The sequence below is a fragment of the Belonocnema kinseyi genome, chromosome 4 (genome assembly GCF_010883055.1).
Source record: "Belonocnema kinseyi isolate 2016_QV_RU_SX_M_011 chromosome 4, B_treatae_v1, whole genome shotgun sequence".
Classification (NCBI taxonomy): Eukaryota; Metazoa; Arthropoda; class Insecta; order Hymenoptera; family Cynipidae; genus Belonocnema; species Belonocnema kinseyi.
The window spans coordinates 2,111,824-2,124,858 of record NC_046660.1 but is presented as its reverse complement, the minus strand read 5'-3'; the positions used below and the strand labels follow the sequence as shown (position 1 = coordinate 2,124,858).

The 13,035-nt window shown below is 32.7% G+C and overlaps 1 protein-coding gene across 1 annotated transcript in view; it reads right to left on the bottom strand.

Annotated features, from left to right (window-relative positions):
* Positions 1-822: 822 nt before the first annotated feature.
* LOC117172178 overlaps positions 823-13,035 on the bottom strand; it is a 17,687-nt gene continuing 5,474 nt past the window's right edge. Inside the window, exons 2-3 of the mRNA XM_033360010.1 lie at positions 7,148-8,205; positions 823-2,569 (exon numbers count right to left, since the gene is read on the bottom strand). Of these exons, the coding sequence (XP_033215901.1) occupies positions 1,284-2,569; positions 7,148-8,205 (2,344 nt within the window). The 3' untranslated portion in view covers positions 823-1,283. The remainder of the gene's footprint in view (positions 2,570-7,147; positions 8,206-13,035) is intronic.

Sequence of the window (13,035 nt, the reverse complement as noted above, 5' to 3'; positions counted from 1 at the left end):
AATAACGTGAAATATTTTAAAATATTTTAAAACCTCATACGTCTTTTAAAATTGTTCCATATCTTTAGAAATTCTACAAAAATGCTTTATCCTAAAATATTCCTAAAGTTTTTAAATAACTTCAAATTAATGAAATTAATCAAAAAAATTCTTGATATCTTTTAAAATTCCCTAAGATAGTTCAAATTAAAAGATCTTGAAAGATGCCCTCAAAGTTTTAAAAATACCTTAAAATCTGAAAAATCCCTTGATATTACTGAAATCTATTAAAAATGTCTCAAAATCTGTAAAAATGCCCTGAAATATTTCAAAGAATTTAAGATAATTCCAAAATAGGTAAAGACCTGAAATGAATAGTGATAAAACCATGAATTAATTTATTAAATAAAAGGTGACTAATGTGAACTTTCATTTGAAAAAGGGACTAATAATGATTGTCTGGCAGCCTTTAACCCTTAAAGGGCATACTGGGTATAAAAGACCCAATGACTAATTTGTGTTTAAGAAAACGTACCTATTTTTCTATGTCATTTTCAGAAAGTTGTGATTTTTATAATTTTGATACGCAGTTTAAGATCAATAAAATCGTTTCATCACGAAAAGTACGGTGTTTCATTTTTCATTGAATTAAAGGTTTTATTTTTTAGAATAAATACTTTCTTTGGCACGAACACTATAAGACTAATTTTATTTTTAAGCGCCGTATCGCGGAAGTAATCATGTATAATTTTGAAGAAAAATATGAAAAACCTAAAAAGTTATGAATTATAGAGTAAAAAAAGTCATTTTTTAAATTTTTTTCCAAAAAGGATTTTTTTAACAAGTTTAGATTTCAAAAACTGTTATGAAACCATTTTCTCCTTATGCTAGATAGATTAAACATCAATAATTGATTTTCTTGTAAAAAAATATCCAATACCGGTGGCATAGCACACGTTTGAATACCTTTGGGTACCAAAGACCCAGTGTGCTCTTTATATAATTTTACGGAAAATTGCCCTTTAAGGGTTAATATTTTTTAAAGTTACTTCTAACAGAAATTCTCTGATTTTTTTTCAAAGACCCTGACTCAAATAGGGTACTTTAGGGACCTGAGAATCATGAAAGAATATCAAAATCCGTTAAAAATTACGGAAAGAATTATAATGAAGAGTAAATTCCAGATCCGACTTATTGTGTCATACTTGGCACTTGGTGTTGTCTAAAAATCCTTGTATCTCGTTTTCAATAGACAAGTACAATAATTATCTAAGAATTAATTATTTCTATAGGAAGATCGTTCATCAGACACTAGTATAAGGGATTGGCTTTACTCCGGAGGGACTTTGTTTTCCAGGAACACCCGAGGAACTAGCAGTTCTGGATGTGCTATCACTATCAGACGAACTGCTACCACTGTTAGGTCTAGGAATCACTTTATTGACATCCTGGAGTTGAGCATGCTCGTAACTCCTTCTATTTCTTCCATTAGCACTGCCGTTTGATAACCTCTTCTCATTTTTAGCGCTTTCTAGGGGATAGCCTTCATTCAAGAGATCAGAATCTCTCGAGTAGCTTGACTCTAATCTCGAATTTGGGCTAGGATTGGTCTCCAAGCTTTCCTGATGAGGAGAATTCCTTTCGGAACGATGTACGACAATTTCTTGTAAGGGTCGACCACGTCTTTTGAATGACTTCTCTGCCTCGCAGTCTCTTCCATCGATCATCAATTCTGTCCTTCTTTTTGGTCTCAATTCTGGCGTTTCTTTTGATCCTTTGATGCCAACTACATTCCTCCTGATTCCATTCAACATCTCCTTACTACCAGTGTGACGCCTGGAACCAATAAGATTTTCTCTACTGTCAACGTGAAGATTCCTATGACTGTCGGACTTGTCGAGGGCTAGCAGAAGGTACTTCTTGGATCCGTTTAAATTCCTCCGAGATCCGTTCAAAGATCTCCTTGAACCGTTGAGGGATCGTTTTTCCCCTTCAAGTAGTGGATATCTAAAATTTCTTCTATTGGTGGTGAGAACTGGTTTCGGGATGAGAAGCGTCTCTTCTTTTGGATCATGTTCTCGATGACTAAATTCTCTATGATTATAATCTCGATGACTAAATTCTTTATGATTATAATCTCGATGACTTAATTCCTTATGATTATAATCCCGATGATTATAATCGCGTTGATTTAAATCACGGTGATTAAAATCTCGATGAGGCTCCCGATGATCAGGTTGATCATCCTCGTAAACAATTTCCCTGCTGTTCTTTAAAATCTCCCTGTTCACAGCTTCTGGAAGCTGCTGAAGTTCGGCATCGCCGATCACGTGAATAGCATCTGGTTCTATTTCGACAATTTTGTATTGACTTGCTTCCTTTGGAGCATGGGGATTGTGATTTGTCGCACAACTGTCCCTGCAGATGCTGCGCCCTAAGGCGCTGTCTTCTAGACTTATTTCGCTTCTCATGCTCTCTGCATGTGTCAAATGATGAACAGGATTTGCGGATGGACGATGAATCACATTATGGCAATGTGAATGAACATCGTGGTAAGGATCCAGAATGACATCTTCATCAACCAAGTAACCTGGAATGGATTCTGATACTTAGAGATTACGGGATTTATCTTGGGTTTGAAATTTGTCCCTATTAGTAAAATTATTGGTTATTACATGCGAACATTATACCTGATACCGACTTATTATGTACCCGATACTGACTTTATATACCCGAATTATGATTTACAAGATTGATGATTTGTAACAACGAGACAGGGGTATAACGATACAACACTTTGCCAACAAGACATGCGGAAGACAAGATTTTTAAATTAGACACCAGGGCTATCGTCGATCGATGGAATGTCAATGTGAAGCTTCTGAAGTCCTTGGGGTTGTCCTTGAGGTGGCTTTAGGAAGTTTGAGCCATCACCTTGGTTCAGGGAAGCCAGAATCACGGGAGCAGTTTTTGGCTCGCTAGGCACTTTCCTTAGGCTGAGTCCATCTACGATACCAGCACCAAAAGATGATCAGACATGAGAAAGACGATTACAAACAGAAAAAGCAAGCGGTATAATGTGATAAATAAGTACCAGGCCTAAAGCGGAGCGGTTTAGGTAGGGTAGAAGCAGCCGATCAGTTAGTTAGCAGGCGGGCCTGATTAATTTGATTTGCGTGCGAGACCAATTAGCGTCTAGCTATAACCTTGCAATACAGATTCTCTGCGTTGTGTAATCGCAAGTGTAAACCAGGTGTCCAATCTGAAATACTCGGAAGAGTTTTTAGGTAGAAAATAATGCTTAAATTAAGTTTCTAAAAAGCAGAATGGAAAGCATCAAGTCGGAAAATCATTTCTGTTTCTATAAGCCGATACCTCTATGTTAAAAAAACCTCTATTGGAATATACGCCTAAATTGTAAAAAGAATAGTCTAGAGAACGGTTTTGAATTCTTTGGAATTCTTCTGGCATACTCGGAATTCCCTGAAATCTCTGAATTCCTTGAATTTCCTTAATTCTTTGAATCATCTTATTACTCATAAATGGTTTATTTCCAAGAATTCTCTAAAATCATTAAATCCTCTAAATTTTCCGAAATCCCTGATTACTTTTCATTCTTTGACATTCCTGTTTTCTCTTAATTCCTTAAGTTCTCTTAAATATCTCAAATTTCTGAATTCTCTGAATTCCCTCATTCTTTTTAATTCTTTTAAATCTCATTAAATCCCTGAATTTAGTCAATTTCTCAGTTTTCTAAATTCTCTGATTTCTTTAAATTTCCTATATTTCGTGACTTGTCTTATTTCTCTTAAATAATTAATTTCTAAAAAAAATCCCTGAAATCTTTTATTTTTCTTAATTCGTTGAAATCCTTGATTATTTCGAATTTCTTTGAATTTATCTAAACCCCTGAACTTCCATGTATTCTTTGAAATAATTGATTTTCCTCAACTGCCTAAAATCCCTTTGATTTTCTTGAACTGCCTAAAATCCCTAAATTCCTTTCTTATTTTTTAGAAAAAAATTGATTGAAATCCGAGCATTCTATCAATTTTCTGAAATCGTTGATTCGTTTTAATTTTTTAACTTTGGTCATTTCTATGAATTTACTGAATTTACTTTTAAATCCTTAAAATCCCTACATTTTTTTAAATAGTTAATTTCTCTGAAATTCCTGAAATTCCTTGAATTTCATGAATATCTTTCCTCAATACCTTGAAATTTCTTTATTCTCTGAATTTTTTGAAATAATTGATTTCTCCGGATTCTTGAATTCCCTGCTACCCTGAAACCCTTTAATTTTTACAAATTTTCTGCATTCCTTAAATTCTTTGAATTTCCTGGATTGAAATCTGACGAATTCTTCGAATACTGTGAATTTCTTAAATGTATTGAATTCCTTGAATTATTTTATTGATGTAAAATCCCTTATCTCTCAATTCTCTGAGATCCATGATTTATCTGAACTTCTTGAATCATCTGCATTTTTTTAATCGCTAAAATTTCTTGAAATCTCTAAATTCTCGGAAATCCTGGAAATTCTCTTAATTCTCTGAAAACCTTGATTTCTCTCAACTTCATGATTTTATTGAACACTGGATAGCTTAAATTCTCTGAATTTCTTGAATTCTCTGAATGCCTTGAATTCTCTAAATTCCTTGAATTCTCTAAATTCCTTGAATTCTCTGAATTCCTTGAATCCTCTGAATTTCTTAAATTCTCTGAATTCACTGAACTCTGGGTTTCACGAACTTCCCAAAATTTTCGGAGTTCAATAAATTCCCTGATTTCTCTGAATTTTTTGAATTTCCTAAATCCTCTGAGTTCCCTGAATTCTCTGAATTCCTTAAACTTTCTTAATTCTCTAAACTCTCTTAATTCCCTGAAACCTCAGAATTCTCCAAGCTCTCTGAGTTCCTTAAATTTTCTGAATGCATTGAACTCTCTGATTTTCTAAAATTTTCCGAATTCCATAAAATGTCTGAATTTCCTGAACTATCTGAATTCCCTGAAATCTCTGAGATTCTTGAATTTTCTGAATATTCTGAAATCTTTGAACTCCCTGAATTCTCTTAATTTCTTGAATTCCTTTATTATTTAAACTCTCTCAATTTCTTTAATTCTCCGAATTCCTTGAACTCTCTGATTTCCTTAGACATTCTGAATTCCAGGAAATTATCTTAATTATCTGAAAACCTTGATTTCTTTCAACTTGGTGTATTTCTTGATTCTGAATTCAATTAACTCAGCATTCCTGGAACTCTCTGACTTCCTTATACTCTCGGAATTCCCTGAAATGTTTGAATTTTTTTAACTGTCTGATTTACCTAAATTTCCTGAGCTTCGTCAATTTCCTGAATTTCCTGAATGTTCTGAATTCCCTGAATTCTTTGAACTCCCGGAATTCTCTCAATTTCTTGAATTCCTTAAATTATTCGAACTCTCTCAATTTCTTTAATCCTCCGAATTCCTTGAACTCTCTGATTTCCCTAGACTTTATGAATTGCCGGAAATTCTCTTAATTATCTGAAATCCTTGATTTCTTTCAACTCAGTGTATTCCTTGATTTTTGAATTCAATTAATTCAGAATTCCTTGAACGCTTTGGTTTTCACGGATTCTCTGATTTCTTTAGACTCTATGAATTCCCGGAACTCTTTAAATTCCCGGAAGTTTGTTTACTTATCTGAAGTCCTCGATTTCTCGCAACTCCCTGAATTCCTTGAACTCTGGATTCCTTAAGTTCTCTGAATTCTTTGAATTCTCCGAGTTCTCTTAATTCTGTAAATTCCTTAATCTCTGAATTCCCTGAAATATTCGAATTCCATGAAGTCTGTTGAGTCCCTACACTCCTTTAATTCTCTGAATTCCCTAAATTCTCTAAACCACCTGCATTCTCTGAATTCCTCGAATTCTTTAAATACAATTAATTTTAAATTTTCAGAAAATTTAGGGAACTCAGAGATTTCAAGTAATTCAGAAAAATCAGGGAATTCAGATTTCAATCTGGGTTTCCTAAATTTTGTGAATTCCATCAATTTTCTGAACTAATGCATTCTCTGAATTCCTTGTACCATATGAATTCCTTTAATTCTTTGAGCTCTCTGAATTCCTTGAATTCTCTAATTTCCCTGAACTCTGAATTCCCTGAACTATGATTTCATGAATTTTCTGAATCCTTTGAATACCTATAATTCTTTAAACTCTCTGAGTTTTCTTAATTCTCTAAATTCCTTGAACTCAGAATTTCTTGAAATCTCTAAATTCCCTGAACTATCTGATTTTCCTGAATTCTCTGTATTTCTTGAATTGTCGAGGTTCCCTAAATTATCTGAATTCCCTGAAATGTCTGAATTCTCTAAACTATCTCAATTCCCTGCATTCTCTGAGTTATTTGAGTTTCCTGAATTTCATGAATTTTCTGTATTCCCTGAATTCTCTCATTTGCATGAATGATCTGACTTCCCTGAATTTTCTGAATTCTGTGAACGATATGATTTCCCTGAATTCTCTGATTTGCTTAAGTTATTTGACTTCACTGAATGTTCTAAATTCTTTAAATTGCTTTAATTCTTTAAGCTCTCTGAATTCTCTAAATTCTCTGAATTCCCTTAAATGTCTGAATTTCCTCAACTATCTGAATTCCTTGAGTTCTCTGAGTTCCTTGAATTTCCTGAGTTTCCTGAATGTTCTGAATTCTCTTAATTCTCTGAATTAATTGAATTATTTGACTTTCCTGAATGTTCTGAATTATTTAAATTCCTGCAATTATTTAAACTCTCTGAGTTCTCTTAATTCTCCAAATTCCTTGAACTCTGAAAGCCTTAAACTCTGAATTTTTTTAACTCTCTAATTTCCCAGAAATATCTGATTTCCTTAATTTCCCTGAGTTCATTGAATTATATGAATTCTTTTAATTCTCTGAATTCCTTGAACTCAGAATTCCTTAAACTGTCTGATTTCCCTAAACTCTAAATTTTCTGAACTCTCTCAATTCCCTGAACTATTTGAATTCACTGCATTCTCAAAGAGCAGAGAAATTACTTTAGAATTTAGACGGCCACCGCTTGATTGATTCGTTTAGTCATACATTCAAAGAGAGGTTTTTTTCAAGAAAAAGTATCAAAGCACCTAAGTCAACCTAGCGAAGAAACCAGTAAAAAACTCACCAGTTCCATGACGAAGTTCGTCCTGAACCCTGTAGAACTCAGCAAGTTCTCTTCCGGAACAAAGAGGAGTATCAACCTGGGTTGTGTTGTTGAACAAAGAGTAATCAACCTCGTATCCCTGCCTCTCCTTCGAATAATTGACGAGAGATTCGAACCTGTGACCCCAGAGAATCTCCTGTGGTAGATAGCTGGATCGGGCTTGTGTAGTTTGTCCTGTGGACTCTATCGTGCCTTCCAGGATGACAACCACCTCGAACCTTTCCGACAACATATCTTCAGCAGACATCTGATAAAACGGTGACTCCGCATCAATCTTGTGAACAATTGTCATCGGCCAGATAAAGAAGATGTTCTCATTCTCGCCATCTGTTCCAACATTCAGTTCCTGCTGATGCTGTGGAAGAACCTCACCCTCCTTGGTGGTTCTCGACTTGATCACTTGCGCTCTGATTGTAGCTCCGATGATGTGTGACTTTCTCATATCACCGACCCGAAACATGAGACATAAGAGACCATCTCTCTGACAGATGACAGCATTCCTGGAGAAGAGGAGAGTCTGGGTTCTTTGCTTTGGTCTGCTCATTTTCGCGAAGACTATGCCGACCATGAAGGCCTGGATCATCACTCCGGAGATGCTCTGAATGCACATGATGAAAATGGCTTCTGGACACTCCTCGGTTGTTGATCTGCCTCCATAACCTATTGTGTGCTGCGTCTCGATGGAAAAGAGGAAACAGCTCGTGAAGCTGAAGATGTTCGTGACACAGGGTGTCCAGTGATTTTCTAACTGGAAATCTGGTAGATGTCGCGGATCGAAATCTCCGTGGGTGAAGGCTATCAGCCACCAGATTAGGGCAAAGCCCAACCATGAGAGGAGAAAACTGAGGGTGAAGCACAAGAGGGTCCAGCGCCATTGTGTGTCGACAAGGGTTGTGAAGATGTCCTGCAGGAATCGCAGTGATCGTCTCGAGATGCGGGATTGGAGAACGTTACACTCGCCACTTTTTAGAACTGCTCTTCTACGGATCTTGCGCACAGGTCCTGGCCTGTATCGGCTTCTAGAAAATAAGGAAAGGGAATTAAAGTTTTGATTGGGGAATTTGTGTTTTTTAATGTGCTTTTCGAAATCGATAGCCCTAATTTAAAAAAATTGCAAATCGGATGGAAATTGTAGGTGCTAGAGGTTTTTGAACAGTAAATTTTAGATGTTTCCCGCTGAGAGGTTAGTTTAGACGACCAACACACGCAGGTGGGGCAAAAAAGTATCTGTGGACTAATAAATTGTAATAAAATTGATAAACAAAAGTTATTTTGCGGGAGTAGCAAGGTTTAGCTCATTTTTAACGGAATTAAAAAACATTGATACTCATCCAATGGGCTCTAAGAAGGGAATTTATACGAATTAAAAAAATATTAACAAATTATCAATTGGAAACATCCATTGAAAAACAGTTATAGAATACATTGTTAAAAATAAAATTTGAAACAAAAAATATCATTCAGATTTATTTTCAATTATTTTGAATTATCATTGAATTCCTTTGAATTCTATCGAGTTCTAAACAAGCTAAATCCCCTGAATTATCTTAAATGTCGGAATTATGTTTAATTCCTTGGATCCCATTGAATTCCTTGATGTTTTTTAATTTCTTGAATTATTCGGAATTTTATGCACTATTTCGAATCCCTTTAATTTCTTGAATTTGAGGAATAATTTGAATTATTTGAATTCCCCCGCATTATGAGAATTCTTGTAAACTATTTTAACTCTTTGAATTTTTCTAATCTGACTGATTTTTTTCTAATTCTTTTCATTATTTTAAAGTTCTTGAAATTTATGGAATAATTTGAATTTTCTGACATCTTTAAATTATTGGAATTCGTAATATTTTAAGGACTTTAAAATAATTTAAGGAATGTAAGGGTTCAGGAAATTTATAAAATTTGGTGGAATTCAGAATAATTAAATTAACTCAAGGAATTTTATAAATTGAAAGAATCCCAGATACTTTAAAATAGTGCAATGAATCCAGATAATACAGAGAACTTAAGCAAAATATAAGGGATTCAAAATACTGTAAGGCATTTAGTGAATTTCGAATTATTCGAGAAATTCAGATAACTTCGGAAGGTTGGAAGAATTCAAAGAATTCAGATAATTCAGGGAGTTTAAAAGAATTCAAAGAATTTAGGGAATTTAGACGTGTTTATAGAATTCAGATAATTTAAGTAACTTGGATGAAGTAAGGAATTCAGATAATTTAGATAATTTAAAGAATTCGGGAATTGAACGAATTCAGAGGAATGCAGGGAACTTCGAGGAATTCAGACAAATTCACAGAAGCCAGATAATTTAAAGAAATGAAATAATTCAGAGAATTAAGACAAAATAATTAAAAATAATGAGAATTGAGATAATTTAGAGAATTTAAGCGATTCAAGGAATTCAATAAATTCAGGGAATCTAGTAGATTTCATAGAAAGCAGATAATTCAGGTAACTTAGATAAAGTAGCAAATTCAGGTAATGCAGCTAATTTAAGAAATTCCGATAATTTCGGAAATTTAAAGAATTCAGAGGAATTCAGGTAAGTTGAGGAATTCAGAAGAATTCAAAACATCCAGAATTGATAGAATTTGGATACTTAAGACAAAATAAATTGGACAAAATAATGAATTCAAAAAAGTGTAAGGCATTTACGGAATTTCGAAGCATTCAAGGAATTCAGGGAGTTTAGAATAATTCAAAGAATTCAAGTAATCCAGATAATTGAGGCAACTTCGATAAAATAAGAAATTCAGAGAACTCAGGGAATTCAAGAAATTCTGGGGAATTTCAACGTTTCAGGAAATATAAAGAATTCATAGAAGCTCAAGGGATTTAGAGGAATTAAAAAATTTCAAGGAATCCAGATAATTAAGAGATTTTGGGAATTCAGATAATTTAGAATATTCCTTAAATTCAAGAGATTCAAATTACTTTTAAATAATTTAAGAAATTCAGTAAGTTCATAAGATTTCATTGAATTTAGGAAATCTTTGAAGAATTCAGATTGCTTAAGAAATCCTGCGGAATATAAGGAATTTAGAAGAATTCGAGTATTTGAGATTATTTGGGGCATTCAGGTAATTCGAAAAATTCCAAAAATCAACGAATTCAGCGGAATTGAAGGAATTTAGAAGAATTTCAGTATTTGAGATAATACATGGAATTAAGATCAAATAAGAAATTCCACGAATTCCCAAAATTTCAAGAATTTCACGAATTCCAAGGAATTCAATGAGTTGAGAAGAATTCAAGGAATTCAGATAATTTACAAGAATTCACATAATTTCGGGAAATTTTGAAAATTCAGATAATTTAAGATATTCCACAAATCTAGGCCATCTAAAGGGATTAAAAATAATTTGAGGAATTCAAAAGAATTCATTGAGTTTAGAGGATTTCAAAGATTACAGGACATTTTGAAGAATTCAGATAATTCAAGAAATTCCAAAAACTCAGGGAATTCAGCTAAATTTATATGAATTCCGGCCTTTAAGATAATTCAGGGAGCTTATATAAAATAAGGAATTCAGATAAAACAAGGAATTCCACAAATTCAAGGAATTCCACAAATTAAAAGAATTGCACGAATTCTAAGAACTTCAAAATCATGCAAGGAATTCTGAGAAATTAAATACGTTTAAAAGAATTCAACTTGATATTCCAGTATCTGGACATTCCATAATTGAAATTTTTATTTTTTATTTAAATTAACTCAAAAAGCGAAGCGGTTAGTTCCGAGGACCAACGTCAGAGTGGTCGTGATAGACGCTGAGTGGTCTGGAATAGGAATTTACATGCATTCATAGAACATAATTAATTTTAATAATATTTAATTGAATTATTATAAACAATTTCTATAAACAAATTCTTTATAAACGAGTTTTTCTCACAGCTGAATTGATTTTTCTGAACAAAAGTGATTCAAAATGGTCTTTAAAGCCATTTATATACTTTAAGCTTTATGAAACATAAACAATATAGATTGTTTATAACAATTTAGTTAAACAAGTCTCCTAATCGGCCGTTTCCTTGTAGAAAAAAATGTTTTTTTCTTTAATAATTATTAGAGTAACATCTATTGCGGTGACTAACCAACGAGATTTATTAAAGAATAATTTATATGATTGTTATAAACAATTTTTCTAACAAAACTATGAATTTTTTTTTTACATTTTTTTAATCGATTAACTAATAGAACAATTCGAATCTAAAAACGATTCGAGTTCTGAATCGTAATTTATTTATTTAAAGTTTTTTATAATAATCTCATTATTATTATAAGTATCAATTTTTTCATTGATTCAATAACACAAATAAGATTATCACAAAAATGATTGAAGAAAAAATAACTTTTTTCTACGACCAACCGCAGATTGTCACGCATTGTTTTAAAATTGTTATTAACAATTACGCAAATTATTATTTAATGTCTCATAGCCAATTTTGAAATGAGTGTTAGTTTATTGTCGGATAATTTCAGTGGAAAACCGTCCTTTCTGCATGTAAAAAAAATAAAAAATAGTTTTGTTAAAAAATTGTTTATAACAATCATATAACTTATTCTTTATTTAATTTCGTTGGTTAGTCACCGCAATAAATGTCACTCTAATAATTATTAAAGAAAAAAACATTTTTTTCTACGAGGAAACGGCCGGTTATGAGACTCGTTTAACTAAATTGTTATAAACAATCGATATTGTTTATGTTAGATAAAGCTTAAAGTATATAAATGGCTTTAAAGATAATTTAAAATCACTTTTGTTCAGAAAAATCAATTCAGCTATGAGAAAAACTCGTTTATAAAGAAATTGTTTATAGAAATGTTTATAAAAACAATAGCTGTTAACTCATGCTAGTTTTTTCGTTACAAATTATGACTCTTATGAAAAATATTAGCAACTAGTGTGAAATAAATGATTTTTTCTATGATAAAAAAACACTAGTAAGAATATGTTTATAAAAATTGTTTATAATAATTAAGTTAAATATTATTACAATTAATTATATTCTATGAATGCATGTGCAATAATTCCGGCTAATAGTGAGTTTCTATCTGTATTTTTTCTTGAGATAAAAATTCACAAAGCTAAAATGTTCAATTTTGTCAATATATTTGTTTATATATTGTTGCTTTGTGAAAAAAATTTAAAAAAAGCGAACCACAATTATCTTAAAAATTAATTGCTGAGCATTTAAAAAACCAAACTTTTAAATCGGTTAAGAAATACGACCTGTGGGCGATTATAAACAGTAAATTCCTATTCCAGACCACTGTGTGACGTAGTGGAGAGTGGTGCTGAGCCGATTCTTTTAAAAGTCGTTTTTTAATTCTTACAAATTTTTCCTCGAAACATATTAGGCAGACTTGGATCAAGAACGTGGTTGGTTACGGAATGTTACTGATGAATTCGAAGCACGATGCTTTGTTTAGTGATTATTAGCAAAAATTGAAATAATGAAAACCCTGTCAAGCAAAAAATTGTGGGAGCTAAGTCGACATCTTCCCGATCATTATTCTCGATCCAACCTATTACGTCAATAAAACTAGAGCATTAGGGCCCCCTTTTATTAAAAAAAAAAGTTTGCACACTTTATATTTTCCTTTAAAAAGCAAGTTTCGACTTAGCCTCACTGTCGACTTAGCCCCACTCTTTTCCACACACCTAGATAATCGTGGGGCTGCGTGGATACCTCCTTGGGGCTAAGTCAACACTTGACTGTAATGTTTCAAGAAATAGAAGAAGACATTTAAAAAAATGTTCTTATCGTAGCCAACTAATTTCTCAATTCTACAATACCTATTATGTCGATAAAGTTAAAGCTTTAAGGCCGGCTTTTAT